The sequence below is a fragment of the Eucyclogobius newberryi genome, unplaced genomic scaffold (genome assembly GCF_026437365.1).
Source record: "Eucyclogobius newberryi isolate DKJ021-1_F unplaced genomic scaffold, fEucNew1.0.hap1 SCAF_12, whole genome shotgun sequence".
Classification (NCBI taxonomy): domain Eukaryota; kingdom Metazoa; phylum Chordata; class Actinopteri; order Gobiiformes; family Gobiidae; genus Eucyclogobius; species Eucyclogobius newberryi.
In genome coordinates, this window is record NW_027315746.1 from 29,779,255 (window position 1) to 29,800,282 (window position 21,028).

Sequence of the window (21,028 nt, forward strand, 5' to 3'; positions counted from 1 at the left end):
TGGTCATTTATTAAGCTAAGAATCGCGGCTGAAGGCTTGGCACGCGACACGATGCCACGGAGGGAAAAACAGTTACAGCAAGTTGCTACACGCATTAGTGAGTAGAAACATGTGAGGTCCAACAGGAGAGAAACAAAGCTCTAAACCTCCTCTCCCAGAAGTCCAGAGTCAAAATGCCTTCACGGTGCAGTATATTAACTCTAGTTTAGGATATAATTATATAAAAAGCTTAATCACAAATATGATTTGACAAAATATCATGGCAAAATATCATGGTCTATGTTGCCTGTTTCTTAGCTGTTGCGGCAAAAAAATGGGCAGGGCATGGGCAGGGCATTAATCACTTGATATTGTGAGACTTGTTACATCCCAAGTTCCTATCCCTTCACAGTGTGCAAATCTTATCTTCATCTGCTAGCATTATGAATATGGAATTTTCATCAACTGCGGTGCAAAAGCAGTCAGAATTCCAAAGCATTACAAGTAATGTTGCTCAAGCCGCCCTTGGAGCACTGCACAGGAGGCAGAGGTGCTGCAGTGCTCCGGATTTATTCTGTTAGGAGTTTATTTTTCCTGGGTGCCCCAACCCAGCGGAGGCTTCTTTCCCACCTAAATGGTTAGTACCCCGTGAACATGTGGTCTTGCAAACGCAGCTTTCAAAGCCAGTGACCACTGCAGGGCTCTGCTCTTGTGAGCTACGCTCTGCAAGAACACTGGTCTACTGACTTCCTGTTAAACTGCTGAACTGGTTCTTTGCTACTTCAAAAGGGGCATATCATTGTTTAGTTTTTTTTTCCATTAATCCTTATAACATGATTAAAAGCTCACAGAAGTAAAATTTGCATAATACATGTCTGTAATAGTAGTATGGATTTTTTTCCCTGCCAGAGCCATGGCTTGTCACATGACACAGAGACACACACACTCACAAAGAAAAAGCTGATATTGTTCACGTGTACACACATTAGTGAATAGAAACATCATGAGAGGTCCAACAGGCGGGTCCCAAAGTGCTTTGTGAAGACGTGGGCACATGCAGTGAGACGTTAAGGAAAGCCCCGACACGCTTTCTCCCGCCTTTGTGTTCCACTGGACGGAGAGTAATTCAATCCAGCGCGGCTTGTTCTGCTGTGTGGACGCACTCAGACGAGACACGCCGGCAACTCGACACGCCTACAGCCGAGTGCACGGGCCACAAAGCTAACATAAACTTAACCTGGAAGCAAAGCAGGGATGTAAGCAGCAGGTTACAAATGAGATTTAAAGGGCCTGTATTGTGGTATACTAACTGTCGTGTTAAGTTATTTTCTCATTCAAAAGTTGTGTTTTGTTTCATTCATGTACAGCGTGTTTCAGAAATCCTGCGTATTTAGTCTGTGTCTTCCTCTCCGGTCAAAACACTTGGTCCCACTTTGTGATGTCATGAGTAGTGATCCAGGAAGTAGTGATCCAGGAAGTAGTGATCCAGGAAGTAGTGATCCAGGAACAACTTCCGCAGATTTGTTATGTTAATTTCAGCACTTAAGGGGTATGAAAAGTTGACAACTATTTATTTTTTATATTTTCAAATAAAATACTCAATGTTCAATCCAATATTTATACGATCCAATACTATATTTTTGCCTAAAGTGGTGATATGATTTATTCACGCACGTTTGAGTAATCTTACAATTTTAGTCATTAGGTGATAATTCAGGAAGTGTTTTAATTGTACACCTAATAGTCAAAGCAAACATTCTGAACCTTAAGTGTAATGCACGGAGGTCTATTACCCTTCCATTACTTATTGGAGTTTTTATCCGATTTACAAATGTGAAATTGGACGCTATCTTTTTGTGGTACTGTTCAACCACTTGTATATGTTTGAATTACAAAGACATATCTCAGTGTGCTATAGTTTTAAAGCTGCACTAACTCTTGCACATCAGTAAAACACCATTTGACTAAGATGAATGAGTATTATGAATGCACTGCGAAGGCCAAACGGAGTGTACGGAGATTCAAATGCTTTTTTCTTCCAGGAACCGAGCCAACGCCAATGAAACGCAGACGCACAACTGTAATCCTTAGAATAATGCTGCACAGTCGACATCCATCCTCGAGTTAAAGAACTGTATACAAGCCATCAGAGAAATATCTGCATAAATCATACTGGAAAAAACAAACATTGATTGATTTCTCTTCTATTCACTGCAATAAATGACATTGCATTGTAGACAGGGTATTTGTATAAGAACATTTAGTCCTTTCTTGATATGTAGACGTCCTTATATGGGATAAAGGGAATGTGTTGCTCTGGATAGGTATTTGATTAGACAAAAAATATAGTATTTTTTTCCAGATATAGTATTTATTTCCCCAGACTTTCCGAAAGTTTTTTTTTATGTTGCGGGAGCAGAATAATGCCCCTTTACCAGTGTCTGTGCGAACTCTTAAGAATCAAGTAATATGAAGTAAAAGTAGATTTAAGTAGTTTAAGTAGATTAATTAATTTCTGAATTATTTGTTCAACATTTGCATCATCAATTAAAATACATACATATTTAAAGGCGATATGGACGATTTTTCGGCGATTTGAGAACGCAGGCGGAAGTGCGCATGCGCACCCCCGTTCGGACTGATACAACACACACGTGCATTTGTTTATTAGCGCAACGGAGCGCATCGCATCGCTCGTCTCCCGTAGATTTCTGTCCACTTCTGCGTCAGCTCGAACTGTCTTTCTCCGTCTTCATTTTGCCCCGTACACTGAGGGAACTATATTATGATAGATCCATGCGCTTAGGCACGCGGAAACGTGGGGACGAGCCTGACGCGGCTGCAGGTGAGCGATAGGTGCGTTTTATGATTGATACGTGGCAGGACAAATGATTTATCCACGCCACGAGGAAATATGATAAAAAATTTGCTGAAAAAAATCGTCCATACCACCTTTAAAGGATTTAAACATTTCTATGTCTGTCCCTTGAAAAATGACATTGGAGGAATGTTCTGGGTATTACTGACTTTCTTTATCTTTGTGAATAGCATTATTTGCATTTAGAGAAAGGTCTAATTGTAAGGATGTGTGCAGGGCAACATTAAAAGCATTTCACAATGTAGCAGCACTAAACAACAAGAGTATTGGCCAATCAAGTAATGGAGTACTCGTCTGGTATTCAGAAGAATAAAGATTGTTTAAACATGCCTGAATCAGTCTTGATAAAAGAGTTATAATGAGAAGGGAAAACTATTTATCAAGTTTGATTTTGTAATGTCAATAAAGGAGAATATGTCTCCTTTATTGACATTACCCCTTTTTGTAAAGCATTGTTATAAGACTACATAATAAATACGCACTGTTGAACTTCAGCTAAAGTCATGGAAATAACAGCGCAATGCCTTCACACTTGACAAACACTAGTGAGGAAGTAACCCTAAGGTGGAAAAAGCTCACTGAAAGGAAATGGTCTGATTGTCCATATTGCTTTTACAACAACACAGCTACCACAATATTCCACTGATACCTTTAAATGACCTCTTGGAAATGTGTTCTACAAGCCAAATTTTTCCTATCTTCCATCAAATTTATAACTAAATATCAACAAAGTAGTCAACCAGACCCGAAACCTCAGAATTCAGAAAATTAAGCTTAAATTTTAAATATGAGCAGAAATAAAGGAATCCAGGACAAAAATATGGCAAAGAATAACGCAAACTCAACTCAATGTGCCAAATCAATGCATTTCCAACAAACAGTTCAAAAAGTAATGTAAAAAGTAAGAAAAAAGTCAACTGTATTTTCTTAAACTTCCAGGCTGACCGTAAAATATTAAAACACTTTAGAACTCTATACCAATCTTTTCAAAACATATTTTTCCAACTCATTGAAACCCTTTAACCGTGAAATTACTGTATAACTGTCAGTCACCATGCAGTAGCTACCGTAAAATAAAAGTGCAAGGAAACATATTGTGATTCACCTCCCAAATCCTTCGTTTGCACCAGCCCGTCTCTCCATGGCAACACCACTCACAAATCTATTTCGGCCGCAGCCAGCCTCGCGCTTCTACGCCACATTCAAACCAGAAAAAAAAAACAGACATCAATTATTAAGAGCGGCTCGTGTTGGTACTTACTGTCTGCTCTGCTCTGCCAGCTGCGGTACAGTGAAGAGAAGGACGGGCATTCTTCGCCCTTATCTGAGATCTCCTGCCCGGGCCACTCCTTCGTCACACAGTCCGGGGAGGATGTGGGGCCTGGAGGTTGGTAGATGGGAACGGGGTGGTATTTTATTGTTCGAGGCCGGAGTGAAGGGCGCGACTGGAGGTGCGGGACGGGTGGGTGCGCGTTGAAAAGACGGTGGAAAGATGGTCGGTCAACAAAGTACGACAGAGAAGGGTCATTGGGGAGGTTGATGGAGAATTTTGGGAGGATGGTTGTGATAACTTTAACGACATACGGAAGAGTCTTTGTTGTATTTAACATTTACTTAGTTCAAAGTTTAGAGTAGTACTTTCAAAATACATGCGCAAAGCTTATAGTTCCCTGACTTGAAGGTCATATTTTATTTTATTATACAAAGCAACCAGATAATAATCTTGAATCCCTGGATACTCAATACTGACTCACTTGTGTCAAAGTCAGGGGTTAAAGGTGTGGGCATAAAAACATCACAAATATACCTTTACTTTAAATCCAAAAATATATCAGAAGTTTGATGGAGTAATCCAAAGTGTGTCCCGCGATGTGGCATGAAAAATCACATATTTAAAAAGACGGTTTCACAAGAACGTGGAGCTCATCTGTCATTTATGCTTCAGAAAAAACAGAATTGTCTGAAAAGCTTTAAATGTGTCGATTTGATGTCACACCGCTGTGTGACATCAAATCGACATACATTTAAAGTTCTAAAAATAAATACTATTCTAATTGTTTGAAAAATATATGTCCCTTAGGATGGGACCCATTACAAAATTATTTAACTAACACTATAGACATTCAGGGGATTTATTATATTTTTGACATGAAAAATGTGCTGCTGTGATGTTTGACAAGAGATGTTACTCCGAAGCACAAAATATCTAAAATTACACACAATTATGCAAAAGCCCTATTTACTCTGATTTGTTATTTTAAAATATTTCTCTATTTTGCAACAAAGGCTTGTCACGCCGCAGGACAGGAAAAAAGGCATTACACTCCATATATCAAGTATTCATGTCTGTCTTGTACTTGTTTTACTAGAAATACTTTTAAGATACAAACGTTAATGTTAAAAAGTGGATCTTGAAACTTTCTTTCAAGTTTCTGACTACTGGAATTACACACAGGCTTTTCAAGGACAAAAGTGCTCTGGCATTGCCAAGACTTGCATCAACAAAATGAAGTCAAACAGTCTGTGTGTTATGGCCTTGAGGTTTGGAAGGCTAAAGGAACGATGGCGCTCTAATGAGAGCAACACAATGGCCCGGTCGGTTACAGCGGCTCGCGGATGACTGATAGGCAAAGTTTATATCAACACAATGTTTCTGCTGGCATACGTCCACTATTAAATCACACTCTGTACACGGATCTGTCGTCATCAATTGTTCCAAGCACCTCTGTTCTAAGCTTACAACCTCAATTCTGTTACCTTTACGTTCTGGTCCATCTGGAGTTTAGAAAAGAAAAACACCAAACATTGTGCGAATTTAACCTGCTAATAGAAACTAGACTATACTTAAAATGCTGTACTTTAAAATAACTTAAAAATATGTACCTTAAAACCCCCGATAAAAACACTTACAATTAGATGCAGACAGCACACAGCAGCCTCATTTTGACTCTAAGAACTACTTTTACTGTGGCAAGACACATTTTATTTTATTATAACATGACAAAGTCGGGAACAGCTTCTTTAAAATGTTACGTTAAAACTAGTTCATGGAAAGTTCTGGCCTGAAAATATTTTAGTTCAAAATGTCCCTAACATAGCAAATGTGCATTCAAGACATACAAACTGCATTAAGCATTATGTTAGTAGTGACAAGGATTTTTTTTTAATGTCATGTGTTGGGGAAAAAGGAGAAATAAAATTGTGAATGCTCGACAAGTGGGCCAGTACTAGCTCTTGTGGGGTGGATAACATACACCAAAGTTTAACCATTTGCTAAAAGTGCACCTCACTCGCAGGGATGATTATCAGGTTAATCGATAATCGTAATTAACTTGGTCGCAATATAATCGTGAGAACCAAAAAATTATAATCGTTACAAAGTCTTTTTAGTTCAATTTGACGTACAAAAAATAGATCTAAATGTAATTCACTTTTTTATCTGGCTGTTTTTGTCAAAAGCCAGTCACAAACTTGAGGAACAGTAACATGTTTAAGACCACGGGAATGAAAGAAAATGAAAGACCATGTTGTTTGGTTCCAGTCTCAATAATCATGACTATTTATTAAATTGTGTGTTTTTTTTTTCGCACAATAATGATAACACTAATATTTTATACTATGACATTCCTACTCATTCGTGTGCTCATTTTGGTCTCTCCCAGTTGCACAAACTTTGTCAAAAACACCATCAGGTAATACAATAGGGATGGGACAAGATCTCGTGCCACAAGACGTACACACATGTGGAAAATGATCTTGGGAGGTTCAAAATTGCAATAATGGTTGCAATAAAATCTTACAGGCTACAAATATTTAATCAATAAAATACAAACAACAAAATATCCTGCTTTATCATAGAGGAAAATGCCATTTAAACCTCTACAAACATGTTCAGAAATGTGTGTAATTGTTAGATTCTTGTAGCCTCGTAGTTTAGCATTTTAGCATACCGGTATTTCAGTCTTTTCTCAAGTATTGGTGCTCCTTAGTGTTCCATTGTGAAGTTGACGTCCCAAAACACAAATCACACTTCTCATATACTGTACACCTCAAATTCGCAAATCTCATCACAATTTTGCCAATCTTCACCTACCTCTTCCAACGTTTTCCACAACCTGGAGCACCGCCAAATCTGACAAAACCCTTAATCACTCTTACGCGAACAAAAAACGCTCCTTGTTCACTATCCATTAGCGTTTATGTAGCACAGGTCCCCGCAGCGCTACATTTAAGTGGCAGGCATTAGAGTACTTACACGGCCCTCCACAATGGAAGCACAACTGGACGTGATTCAACCATCACCGGGACGGCTATTGAGTTACGGTCTCGCGCTGCAACCTGATCCCTTATCGGACGTGTTCTGTCACAAGTGTTTTGTTCAGAGTACCTCAAAAATCCAGAAGTGTGGCCAAGTTCTGTCTAATTAGCCAATAAGATGTAACGGAGATACACGCAAATATCCGTGCGTAGATAAGATTTGTGGCGTATCAGAATACTAGCTAATGGAACTTTGAAGGGTACTTAAGGACGTGGCCTCAGGGGGCTCTTAGCGTCTTTCCATTGTGGTAAATTTTGCAGATTCTAATTGGGCTATGTAATAAAGTGCATTATATGTAAGCAGCAGCGGATATTGCTACTTGGAGAAGTGTAGGTAATTATTTAGGAAAGTAGTGATGTATTGTGCTGTTTAAAAGCTCTAAAAAAGTCTTTAAGCAATGTTTTGAGTGGCTTTCAGTGTTCTCGCTGGGCTGAGGTTGAAGGATGGCGATGGGAAAAACCGTGCGGGCGACGTGGTTGGCGCGAGCGAGAAGTGCTTAAAAAAATTTCACTCGCGCCTGCGGTGATCTATCGATGTGCCAGCACAGTGCGGGCGGCGCGAACGAGGAATGCTGCGGCGCAAGCGCAGTGATCTTAATTCCTGGCTGTATCTTTTGGGCATGGCGGTAACCAGCTGAAGCATGGCGGCATCTTTTGGGCATGGCAGTGACCAGCCGAAGCATGGCGGCATCTTTTGGGCATGGCAGTGACCAGCCGAAGCATGGCGGCATCTTTTGGGCATAGCAGTGACCAGCCAAAGAATGGCGGCATCTTTTGGGCATGGCAGTGACCAGCCAAAGAATGGCGGCATCTTTTGGGCATGGCAGTAGCTAGAACACTGGCTTTAGACTGGCGGAGGCTTTTATTGTAGTAAGTTAAGTACACACAAGTTCAAAGGTGTAAAGGTGACTGTTTCTATAAGATAATATCAAAACAATGTTGACATATTATGCAAACTCAACTTTTATAAGCTTGAAACAGCGTTTTCACATCATTAGTTTACTCAAAGTTGTATTTTGATTGATTCCTACATGTTCGAGTTAATACTGTATTGTCCTGCAACTGAAGCTCTGGTGCTCCAAACAATACGGTTTTTAAGGCCCACATCCCTGTACTTAGTTCTGATTATTTATTTATTTTAAAAGACATGTAGATTTCTAAATGTCACATAGCCACTTGTGACAAAAATTAAAACACGTAAATGACAATCTGCTGCTTGTTACAGTGTGATGTTATTCTGAAGAGGCGGGGCTTATCAGTTCTGCAGTTCATATATATAAATGTAATCCTATACTTAGAAGCGATACACAGTCAAGGTATCACAATGGGAATATCAAGTATGTCAGTTAAACTATCAGAAAGATTAGATAGATAGATAGATAGACTGGAGCACTTGGAGGAAACCTACACAGACCCGGTAACATGCAAACTCCACATAGAAAGGCCCCACGCCACCCAGGAGCCGATCCCAGGACCTTTTTGCTGTGAGGTGAGAGTGCTTACCGCTGTGCAACCATGACGCCCGTGTGATAAGATTAAAGCAATACAGTGTAAAACTTTCCGGAGGTGGCACATCAACTGCATGATTCCAGGAAAATAGAAAGTTAAAGCCATACTTCGGAACATTCTTCATGGAGAGAGATACATATTAGAACCGAAGACAACTTGTCCATGGAAACAAGCTGGAGGAGGCTCCTCAGGCCAAGTATTAGTCAGGTTTGTGGAGAGGCAAGCTCACTCAAACTAAAGATGCATGTATTTCTACCTTTTCCAGTGCAATAAAACCATAAACAACAAATAAGATGCTATTATTGTAGTCTATTTTTGGCACACACACACAAAAATAATAACAAACAATATAGCTATTCAGAGAAATTCATTTTTTGAAGATCATACACATAATCCCCTTTAATGAGGTCGACACGTAAAAGTAATATCTAACATTGAAGTCAAAATTACATTTGTTTTTGACATTTTACAGCTGATGTGTTTTTACGTGTTATTTAATATAAGTAAGTAAGTAAATAAGTACTTACTTACTTATATAACATGTAATGTCGTAGTACTAAGAATGAATGAATGCCATGTGCTGGCAAGTAAAGATTAGTTTTAACTAATTTAACACTTCTTACTTATTAATACTAAAATAGCCAGAGGTGTAACAAAGAGATGTACTCAAGTTATATCAGTTACAGCTAAAACTCAATTACAAATAAAAGTTCTGCTTCCAAAATTGTGCTTAAGTAAAAGTATGAAGCATGCATTAAAAATACTACTCACTTGACAAAAAAGGGACAGAAAAAAGGCTTTGGTCTGTAACTAAATATAAACTGGATCATCCGTCAGCATAAACTCCAAGGTTTGCCATTAACAATGTGTTTTATGTGGCACTACGTTTGCACTAGGAGAAAGTAAGTGGTTAGTGCTGCTCTGTGGTCGAGTGGTCTAAGCAGAAGGGTCCTGAGTTTGATTCCAGGCTCCAACCATTTTACTAATGTCCTTCCTATTCCTCCCCCCCATTTCACACTACACTGTCCTGTCTAATAAAGCCTACAGGGCAAACAATCCTTTAAAGAGAGAGAGCGAAAGCAACCCTTTAAGCAGCAACTTACTGCTCCAAAAAGTATCTCAACAAAGTTTGAAGAGTTTAGGAAAATCTGAACTCTGTCAGTGGGATTCTTTAGCAAGTAGAAATGACAGAAGACAAGGTCATGTTTATTTTGAGACAAAATATACAATAATAATCCAACAATAATCTCATTGAGCAAGTCCGCAATTATTAATCATTAAACTAGGCCCTGCTCCTAAGGCCTATGTCGATTGACAAGGGGACATCGAGGCTGTTTGTCTTTGCGTATTCAAGCAAGATCAGCAACAAGTCATATTTGTATGACTCATGTTAACATCGCTCTGAACCCACACATTTTGAGCATTAAAGATATCTGCAGACTATTTTCATCTCATTTAGCCAACCGCAGAGACTACAGTGTCAAAGGCTTTCTGTCCCAGTTTGAACGTTAGACAGCAGCTCGTTCCCTGCGCACGGACAGCTTTTATTAAATTGTCCTCTACTGCAGCAGTCTCCTCTCCTCTGCTCTGCCCTCGCCGCCACAGTAAAACAGTGAACATGTCTCCTACCTGTGGCTGTGGATGAGGACGCTCTAAAGCCTGTGTGACATCCTCACTGAGATGCAGCTAACGCGCTAACAGGTTGTCAGCTGTCTGCCGTGTCCTCTGTTCTTCCACCGTCAAACAGCCTCCGACCACACGTCCATTCACCGCGCACACGCCGCACCAGCAACAGTCCTAAAGGGCTCACAGTCCGCTCACGGTCCGCTCACAGTCCGCTCACGGTCCGCTCACGGTCCGCTCACGGTCCGCTCACAGTCCGCTCACAGTCCGCTCACAGTCCGCTCACAGTCCGCTCACAGTCCGCGGACACCGCTGCAACACGGAACAGGTGTGTGCGCGTGCGAGCAGTGTGCGCGCGCCACCACATGAGCGCCACAACAACAGGCTGCCGCTGCCGCTGCCGCCGCCGCTGCTGCCGCTGCCGCCGCCGCTGCTGCCGCTGCCCTCACCGCTCACTGCCGCTCTTTACCAACCCGTCTCATTCACAAACACGCGCGCGCACACGCAGGTGCCACATGAAGCTTACCTGACGGAGGTCGCTGCGGCTCTCGGGCCACAGGTGATGGCTCGAGGCTCGGCTGCTGCTCCGCGCGGGAGGGGCGTCTACGCGGTGCGGAGGACTCCGCTGCCGCTCACAGTGCTGCGGGGCGCGCGGGGGGCCAACCTGTGGGCTCCTACATTGCTCCCCCGAACCGCTGGCGCAGTGGCTGATGGGTAGGCTGCTCCCGACCAGGAGCTGCTGCTGCGCGCGGAGCTGCGGGCTCTGTTGCGGGACCTGGGTCCGCGCGCTCTCATCGAAAGCTGGGGAGGGGTCCGCGCCTCGCTCCCTGCGGCTGTCCGCAGCCTGCCGCTGCTGTTGCTGCTGCGGGGTCCGCACACGAGCCCCTCGCGCCGCGGAGCTCTGCGGCGGCGGCGGGAGGGGACGCGGCAGTGGCGGGGGGGGCTGCGGAGTTGCACCGCAAAGGCAGCTCTGAGGAACGGGCTGCTGCGGGGCCCAGGGGTCCTGCTGGAGCTGGCTGCAGGACGGAGGTCGGTGGTGCGCGCAATGCGCGGTGTTGATGCCGGGCAGAGGCTGGGGGTCTCCGCGGGGGGGTTGGCTCACGCGCGGCAGCTCGTGGAGGCTGTGTCGGTGCTGAGAAGAGGGCGGGGGCGGCAAGCTGAAGAGCTGCTGGGCGGGGGGGCTGTGGTCGCGATGCCGCATGCCCCTCTCGGTCGCCTCTCTTCGGGGTGTCGCCTCCTCGTTGCGCGCTGGCTGCTCCTTCGCGGTGCTGCTCTGCCACCGCCGCTCATCGCGCTGCTCCCCGCTGAATAGGACCGGCGCGTATCATTGGCGCGGAGACACGGACCTGCCTTAAAACGTCACGGGGCCAAAAAAAAAGAGAAAGAAAAGAAAAAGCCGCGGCTTCCTTCCCTCTGCGCGCGCACACAGGTTGCAGCGGATCGATGTCAGCCTCTGGACTCCATCATGAAGCAAGACTTTGTCAATGCGGCTCCAAGCGCGGTCACTTGCGGGAGCGGCGCGGCAGCGGGCTCCACATCTGCTCGAGTTGTGAATAAAACACTTGTTGTTGCTCTAAACATGACCTCATCCAAACTGTAGTCCACTGCCACAGAAGCACCGCGCGCCGTAACTATAGCAACTGTGAAAAAACACCTCACATAACGTTAGAGCCTAGAGCTGAACCAAAACAAACCAGTCACAGCGCTGCGTGGATTCACAAGATATAAAACACTTTCTGGGCTGCGATTCTGACTAAACAGCTCTGATCACTTTGTCAATCGCATAAAGACCTAATGCCGTAAACCCTTAAAAGCAACAAACGCATTCTAAATTACGAAATGAAGGCAAAAGTGAAGTGGAACATAACGGAATTCAATGAAGAAACTGGGAAGAAATTCAAGTTAAAATAAAATCAAGGCTTTGAAGGTAAATAAAAGCCACTCCGAAACTGATAAAAGCCAGTCTAAAGGAGACATAGTGTGCTTTTTATAGGCCTACTCGAACTAGCCCATAATATGCAGTATATCAAAATGTTAGTCTAAAACAGATTAGAAAGAGAAACTATCCTGTTGACTTCATAATGACATTTCACCATAACAAGCAGCCGACTGTCATTTATTTGTTTTTATTTTTGAAAAGTGGCTATGTGACATTTTAGAACCAAACATGTAATGTCTTAATTCCCCAATTAATCACATTATTGCATAATCAATTTAATTTAATTGAAAAACGGCAGGATGTGGGCAGAGATTTTTTTGAGCCTCAGTTGAATCAAAACCACCAAAATGCAATGTTAGGTAAGCTAATGTTGGGGAAACACTGTTGTAACACGGTTAAAAGCTCAGTTAAGTGGATTTGTCCCCTTTAAAACGTTTATAATTGCGTTTATTTTTTATGTTATGACCAAGATTTTTTTTAATAAACAGTTTTATTACAAATTATACTTTTCCTTTAATCAAATTAAGAAGAAAACAAACTGAGCCTGCAATAAATTCAAAATTGCTGCTTATTTTTTGTTGTAAATACTTTTTTGCATTTATTACAGATTTTTGAACTTTTAGCATTTGAAAGGGTCCATAGAAAACCAGAATGAAATTATTATTTAAACAAAAATACATCTATTCAATTCAATTTATTTTTGTAACGCCCAAAATCACAACAACAGTTGCCTCGATGGGCCTCGATTTACAGTTTATTTATAATCGGAGGAGACACTTATAGTCGACATGTGTCCAGCGAACACGTGACTGTGGGGAGATGGTGGGGCCCCCAGGCAGAGGTCAGAATAGAGGAATAGAGCCCTCTGCGGATGAGACAAGAGACAGGGACAGGAATAGGACACGCAGGACAAATGAGGACAGAAATGTTTCCTATAGTGCAATCTGTCATTTCATACAACTTTCAAGCTCAGTAATTACAGTGATATTAAACAAATCAAGACAAAGCTAATAAGCTTGTTATTGTTATTTAGTCCGTGTAAAAACTACTCATTCTGTAATCTAAAATGCTACAAACATGTCCTGAAATACATTCAATTCTTGGTTCACTTAGGCTGCTCCTGGGCAGGTTTAAAATGTGATTTGAACAGAATTCTATAATCAAAACATACATTTCAAATCTAATCACAATGTTTGTCCGAAAAGCCACAATTCAATATTTGTTCAGCTTTATAGCACCCGCACATCTTTGCAAACAACCTGCAGACCAGACTGCGCTGAGTCTGAACACTGAACTGTTACATCCAAGATGTAACATCCATGGAAATGTTATTGCTTTGCCTGGAATGTTCCACAGTGCATCGCCACGGAAACAAGCAGGAGCAGGTTACAAGCTAGACTGAGCAAGGCTGATCTGTGGAAAGGGGACCACAGTCACGTGTTAAACATAAGCTAGATAAGTTGAGTAAGTAGAGTATGAGGTTTTATTTTTATTGTATTTGGTGGCATAGTACCTGTTGTATGATAAATTATAGTTCTACAGCAATCAAGTTTCAATCAGTTTGTGAAAAATAATAAAAAAAAAATGAAGTAGAGCAGACACTCGGGAGACTTAGAATTTCATCCAAAAGTTTGGCACATTTTGCACACAAGAAATACTTTTTCTGACCTTTTACAAACATTAATTCAACAAAATAAAGTTATTTTCATACATTTTACCAGACCTCAGTGGGTCCATTCATCTTCATGTGGAAGAGCTGCTCTGTCATACACTGTTCAACAACTACAAGAGCAAACAAGACACATAGTGTGTCCAACAGTCCAAATTTAACAAAATGAACACCCGAGAATGTTAAGACTCAATTGTGATTTGTGACTGGACTTGAATGCGTTGTGCTAATAATACAAATGATATGAAAGAGGGGAAAAGTGCTTCCTATTGAATCACTCACACTAGACCCCATGCCCCCCATGACTCGTTGCTGACTGTTAAAAGGAGGGGGAATTATATATGTGTGTCTAGTTTTGTTTTTTCAAAATAGTAAAATATAATTATTTTGTGTGTTTAATAAAAGAGTGGTTCAACATGTCATAGGCACTTTAATATCACTGTGAAACAAAACAAAAAACAAATCAATAATGGACATTTTAAGTTGCAGCTAAGGTCCGCACAAAAGTATTCTGAGATGCTCAGTATTCACTATAGCAACAATGAAAGAGTGGTTCTGCAGCTCTTTTGGTAGCTTTACTTATTGATGTTGTTGCCTTCTTGCCAGAAGAAGTAAGAAAACAATTCTCTATGTAACCTCTAATGCAAAATATAACTTTATACATTCCATTATGTTTTATAGACAGGTATACCACAGACCAATTAGAAACGTCCAAATGCTTTAATAATACACCACATAGGGGAAAAATAAACTCCCTCTGAAATCTATGCCCATTACTTTTGCCTTATGAGACGCCCAATAATCTAACTACACGAGTCATTTGTCAAAAGTTAAATGTGCAAATGTCTCAGGAGCTGTTCGCTTTGAGGAAAGTAGCAATGCAACAACACCACTTTGGCCCAAGCCGAAATATACATCGTCGGTGCCAGGATCCCAGCTCCAGCCAACTTTCGCATCATACATTAGCCCCTCTTAATAAGTGATCACGCTCCTCCCTCGGCTGGCTAAGCGCTTTGGACTTTTTGATGGCTCACGAAGACTGCAGCGGTTGTACACTTTGCCCCAAAAAGATGACAAAAGCTGAGGCAACAATGTGTTTAATGGCTGTGTATTGGAATTTGGGTTGGAGGGTGTGGACGTGCCGCGGAGGTGCCCAGGGCCAGCGAGGGAAACCTGATCATTTTCATTAAGTAATTGGTGGCGCTGACCTGTACTGAGCCGCTGCTTGGCAAGATGGAGTTTCATTTGCTAGTTTGGGAAGAGATGTTACGGCTTCCGCATGAATAATTAAATTTAACTTTACGAGTCCTGGATGCGCAAATGCTCAATGGTCTTCGCAAGCCAAAGATTCAGTGATGGAAAGAGAGGAGCTCAATCACATCGTTGCATCTCAGGGAAAAAGAGTGGAGTGAATTTTCTGAAACGTTACGTCATGAACTTATGTCAATGTTCGTCTGATTAAACATTTCAATGGCCATTTTAGATGTTTTCCACCTTCAAAGCTCCCAGTTGGGAGCTTTGAAGGTGGAAAAGCTCCCAAACTGGGAGCTTTGAAGGTGGAAGGTGGAAAAAGGTGTAGTATGTAATGTTTCTAATTTCTCCGTCATACTCTACAAAAACAGGTATGGTTTTCAGTCTTCAAAAAGTAACTTTTTTTTGTTTAGGCCATCTTAAAAACAATAAAACCTTGCTACAAAGTTATGTGCATAAAACAAACACAAATTGTTTGTTTGCGCTTTTAGCCACAATATATTGTTATCCTTTCATGAAAAAGCTGTCGTAAAAGAGTTATATTTTGCTTAATTTACGCTTGTTTCATTAATCATGTTTACGAGCTTAAATTATCTGAGCCTCACAAATTACTCTGTTTGAATTTTCCCTACATTGTTGCGTCACATGTAAAAATCTGCAAAGTTTTTAAGTCCACAAACCACCATGTTCTGCGGTTAACTTGTGTTCACAACAGACGCGTGGCTCGATTAGCATCGCAATTCCGTTGCCTAAGGGCTTCATTTATTTATTTTTAATTGTTCATTTCCAGAGGGTGCCAATGCCTAAATACCTCATTTGAGATCTGTCAGAGCTGTCAAGTTTTTTTTCTTTCAAATCTAGACGCTATTTCATGTAAGAACATGTGACCAAATGCATGTTTGATTTTAAATCTGCAAAAATGCACAATATGTCCATTTCAAGAAAATGTACAATAAGGAAAGATACATTTTAGGCATCACCAGCCCTTTCTGGCTTATAACCAAAAGTAAAAAATTATGTTCTTTAGTTTAATGAGTTGCTCCTAATCAAAATCTTGCCTTGACAAGGCTTGATCTACAATATGCCCTCATGTCGACACAGCGCCTGGTCTAAAAATACCCATTATAGTTCCCATCTATCATTGCGTTGAATATGGACATTTTTTTAATAAATGATGCTGACAAAGATATTGAGAATCTGCTTCCATTACCAGATTAGCGGCGCCCTCTGTGAGATAATTTATGGGCGCTATAATATACTGTATAGAATAAAAGCACTTCAGATTTAAAAGACAGCTTTACTGCAAGCCCCATCCAAAAGGGCAACCTGTTAAATCCATATGGAATGGATCAAAGTGGCATTTCGGCTCTGTACCACAATGCACACTTTTAAGATATTTGATGCATAACCATTTCATTACCGTGTTTGCCAAGTCAAATTTAGCATTTGCAGGAAAGTCAAATAGTTAATCGCTGATGTACAAAGATATGTCTATTTGGGATTTGGATTTTGCAAAAATATAGGATCTTTGTGATGAGTAAATACAGAAGCAAAACAATTCAATCAAGTGTTTTTTGAGGCTGTAAAGTTCTATGGATGCCATAGGGACAAGCTGTTTAATATGGACAAACCAGGCAACAGATGCTTTCAAAAACAAACATGTGACGTTTTCTTTAACAGTGTAATTTGTGTAGTGTATTTGGGCAAGTGTGGTAGGAACTAAATGAAACCAGCAAGGAGTTTTGTCTATTCTGATTCCTACCACAGCCAATCACAGCTTGTGCCATTTCCACAACCAGTGGTAGAAAGTAACGAAACACAAAAGTAAAAGTATTTTTAAGTATCTGTACTTCTTATATAAATTTTATAGTGGATACTTTTTATTTTTACTTATATGAGAGCAGGTATCTGAAATTTACAAATTGCAAAGCCATTTTCCTCATGGTTTGAGTCCAGCTGAGATAGCTGAAGGTGTCTGAACCTAATATTTACCTCATTAAAAAGTGAAAAACAGAAGTAGTTATTTTTAAACTGTTTGGTGTGGTCCACATTTACTGCTTACTTAATGCATTCCGAGCATCCAAATTATTCACCGCAATGACTTAACAAGAGCTTTTCACAACTTCCTGAGGTCAGAGGTCAGAGCAACGACATTACCGTCTTCACACTTCCTGCTTTACTGTGAATAATGCAGAGCAGCACACGTCGGTCTGATTTTGATCCTAAGAGAAGAGCCTCTTCAAAAGACTTTACTGACATACATGTACAAAAACAAAACATTGAACTCTGCGACATTAGACTACGAGGACATGCATAGGCCCGTGACTTTGCTGGTGACTGGTCATAACAGCTCAGAACCAGTCAGGCGCGCCTTGTCGCCTGGTGGGGCATCAGCGCAGGGGAAAGTAGCCATGTTGAAGTGGTCCGTCAAGTCCGCACATGTCATCTCACTCTGCCATGACTAACTGGTGTGAAGCTACAAGGGCGGAGGAACGGCACAGGTTTACATGACACCAGAGCTAACTGAAGGATAAATAAATGGTGAAGAAACTTTCAAATGTTAACCTGTGGTAGAAGTAAAAGCCACTGTAGACAAGTGGCTTTACGTGACAGAACGAGCCCCAATTGGCTAAATTAGTATCATTTTTCGACTATTTTTGTAATTGATAGCAAAAATAATTGTAATCATGACTGAAATGTATTTCCAAGACCCTTCCAATGTTTGTAATGTAAACAGAACACCTTAATTCCAAAGCCTGGTACCGGGTGGAACAAAAGCTCTGCATTTTCAATGGAGGGGAATAGAGTTAAAGCCAAAAGTTAAAAAAATAATCCTTTTGTCCTTTGGTCACTGCACTTGCAAATACCACAACAACAAGAAAACGGAAGGTAATTAACTTTTTTCTCGTTTTTGTTTCATTTGGAAGAAATAATCACATACGGCAGATAGTAACCATAAACCAGGCAAATTTGGACAATTAAAAAGCAAATTCTACTATAGAATTTTACCTGTCCTCGAGCTCCATGTTAAAGGTGCCATAACATGCTTTTTTCACGTTTCGTAGTCTATCCTAAGTGTATAATTGATAATAATAAGGGTTGTGCAACACCCTTAACATAATAGTTAAGAAATATCACCCAGACCTTAGACCCCCTCACCAACCCGGAAATGCAAACGGCTTGGTTTGATATTCGCCCCCACCCTTGCGAAGAGCGATCTGGCTCCCCCGCCCAACCCGTGACGTAGTCTCAGAGCGCGTGTGTGCCCCGCCCACCCGTGACGTAGCCTCACAGCTGTCTGCTCCGCGATGCGCGACTGAGTGAGAAACGATAGAACTTCAGATCAACATTAGTTTGAGCCTAAATAAATCTGGTGTTTATTCTACAGCGTGCGCAGAACAGATATGTCTATAGATCTATATATATATATATATATATATATATATATATATATATATATATATATATATTAGAAAAAGCTTCAGTTGTAGTCATCTGGACTCAGTTTGAAAAAATAGACGTTTCGACTCTCATCCAAGAGTCATTGTCAATAAAAGAATTTAGATCGAGAACTCCGATATTAATACTGTTCTGTGGTAAGACCCACCCATTGGGAGGAGCCTTCCTGAAGTAGAAAGAGTTGTTTGTTTCAACAGAAACTTCCCCCTTGTATCTACCGAGCTAGCCTATTCAGAATCTTAATGGGCTATTAGAATCCTCTTTGTCTTTGTGAGACCCTGGCTCAACCACCCTGAGTACCTGATATGCTGTCCTCATTCTCAGGCATAGCCCCAAAACTATGGCTCCGCTATGTCGATGATACTTTTGTAACAATTAAGAAACAAGAGCTGGAAACCTTCTCTGATCACATCAATGCTGTGGACCCACATATCAGGTTTACAAGAGAAGACGCTAAGGAGAATCGCTTGGCCTTTCTTGATTGTTCTACGATCAGAGGAGAGGACGGGAAACTCCTAATAGAAGTATATAGGAAACCTACACACACGGACCAGTATCTGCTCTTTGGTTCCAACCACCCACTACAGCACAAGCTGGGTGTGATCAGAACCTTACAACACAGAGCTTAAGGTGTGCCCACCAGCTCAGAGGGCAAGAAGAAAGAGGAAAAACATGTCCGAAATGCCCTCTCAGCCTGTGGTCACCCCGCTTGGGCTCTCAACAGAGTGAAGAGAACCAAGAAGCAGGACAAAAGGGAAACTGAACAGAGAAGGAAGGGTGTTTCTATCCCTTATGTGTCTGGCCTGTCGGAAAAACTGCAGAGAATTTTTAGACAACACGAAGTCCCTGTTTATTTTAAACCAGGAAACACTTTAAGACAAAAACTGGTTCACCCTAAGGACAAGTTGCCGACTCAAAAACAGAGCAATGTAGTTTATTCGATCCAATGCAGTGAAGAAAGCTGTAAAGAACGGTACATAGGTGAGACAAAACAGCCTCTACACAAGAGGCTCTATCAGCACAGAAGAAATACTAGTTCAGGTCCACAGAGTGCCGTGCATCTCCACCTTGAAGCCTCTAATCACTCGTTTGAAGACGGTGAGGTGAAGGTTTTAAGCAGGGAGAAAAGATGGTTTGAAAGAGGAGTCAAGGAAGCTATTTTTGTTAAAAAAGAAAGACCTTCTTTAAACAGAAATGGAGGGCTAAGGTTTAATCTTCCTGTTATTTATAATGGGTTACTGAACCCCTGGAAAGGTAGAGGACCAGGACATTTAGATGCTAATCAGGTACTCAGGGTGGTTGAGCCAGGGTCTCACAAAGACAAAGAGGATTCTAATACCCCATTAAGATTCTGAATAGGCTAGCTCGGTAGATACAAGGGGGAAGTTTCTGTTGAAACAAACAACTCCTTCTACTTCAGGAAGGCTCCTCCCAATGGGTGGGTCTTACCACAGAACAGTATTAATATCGGAGTTCTCGATCTAAATTCTTTTATTGACAATGACTCTTGGATGAGAGTCGAAACGTCTATTTTTTCAAACTGAGTCCAGATGACTACAACTGAAGCTTTTTCTACTATGGAACACGCCTGGACGAATGAGGGATTACACCGATATATATATATATATATATATATATATATATATATATATATATATATATATATATAAAGTCTTATGTCCATCGCGCTCTTATTTCCTGGTTTTTCGGTGTCGGATAGAACTTCTCTCCATTTATTGTCCCGGTTGCTGCATCAGCTGCCACATAAACCTTCACCATTGTGATAATAGTAAAGAGTGCGATATCATTAATGAAGTTTTGGGCCTCTTTGAGCTGTGTTTCCTCGTAAATCGAAGCAGAAAAACTCCGGGGCTTGTATTGGGAGACGAGCCTGCAGCTGCGCGGAGCCGGGGGGAAGGGGGCGGGAGGCGGCAGGCGGCTGGAGAGGGGGGAGGGGGAGGGTGAGGGTGAGGGGGGATGATGACGCGTGCCTGTGATTATGACGCGGCCCTGCGAAAACCCCCCGTCAGTTTGGAGATTCGAGGAAAGGAGATAGTCTGTAATATGGTTAAACACTGCGGGAATCAATCAAAAAACCACTCTGGGTACATATATGAAGCACAAATAGCAATGTAAGAAGGTTAAAAGCTCTGAAAAGTCGATTTTGCATGTTATGGGACCTTTAAACTATGGTCATTTTAGAAGGTGTGATGTCACATGAACCCAAACTTATTTTCTTACCTCAATAAAACCATCTTTTGATCTAAACAAAAAATACTTTGATGAGGAAATTCCCTTAAACAAGTAATAATAGGCTATAAAACTCATATAAAGTCCTTACATTTTTCTGAGCAGACTGAGCACAGCAGTTTTAGCAGAAAGCCAGGCTCATGTGGAGTCATGA

At 41.4% G+C, this 21,028-nt stretch overlaps 2 protein-coding genes across 3 annotated transcripts in view; one reads left to right on the top strand and one right to left on the bottom strand.

The window, feature by feature from the left end:
- The window catches only part of kcnn1a (potassium intermediate/small conductance calcium-activated channel, subfamily N, member 1a), a 97,736-nt gene extending 85,955 nt beyond the window's left edge, over positions 1 to 11,781 (bottom strand). Inside the window, exon 1 of one of the 2 annotated variants that reach the window (XM_072441870.1) lies at positions 10,833 to 11,781. In XM_072441870.1, coding sequence (XP_072297971.1) covers positions 10,833 to 11,507 — 675 coding nt within the window. In that variant the 5' untranslated portion in view covers positions 11,508 to 11,781. Of the gene's footprint in view, positions 1 to 4,118; positions 4,142 to 10,832 lie in introns of those variants that run through there. The other variant, XM_072441871.1, reaches the window with a different exon arrangement.
- angptl4 (angiopoietin-like 4) overlaps positions 1,308 to 21,028 on the top strand; it is a 128,741-nt gene continuing 109,020 nt past the window's right edge. Inside the window, exon 1 of the mRNA XM_072441886.1 lies at positions 1,308 to 1,319. The gene's annotated coding sequence lies outside the window, so the exon portion shown is untranslated. The remainder of the gene's footprint in view (positions 1,320 to 21,028) is intronic.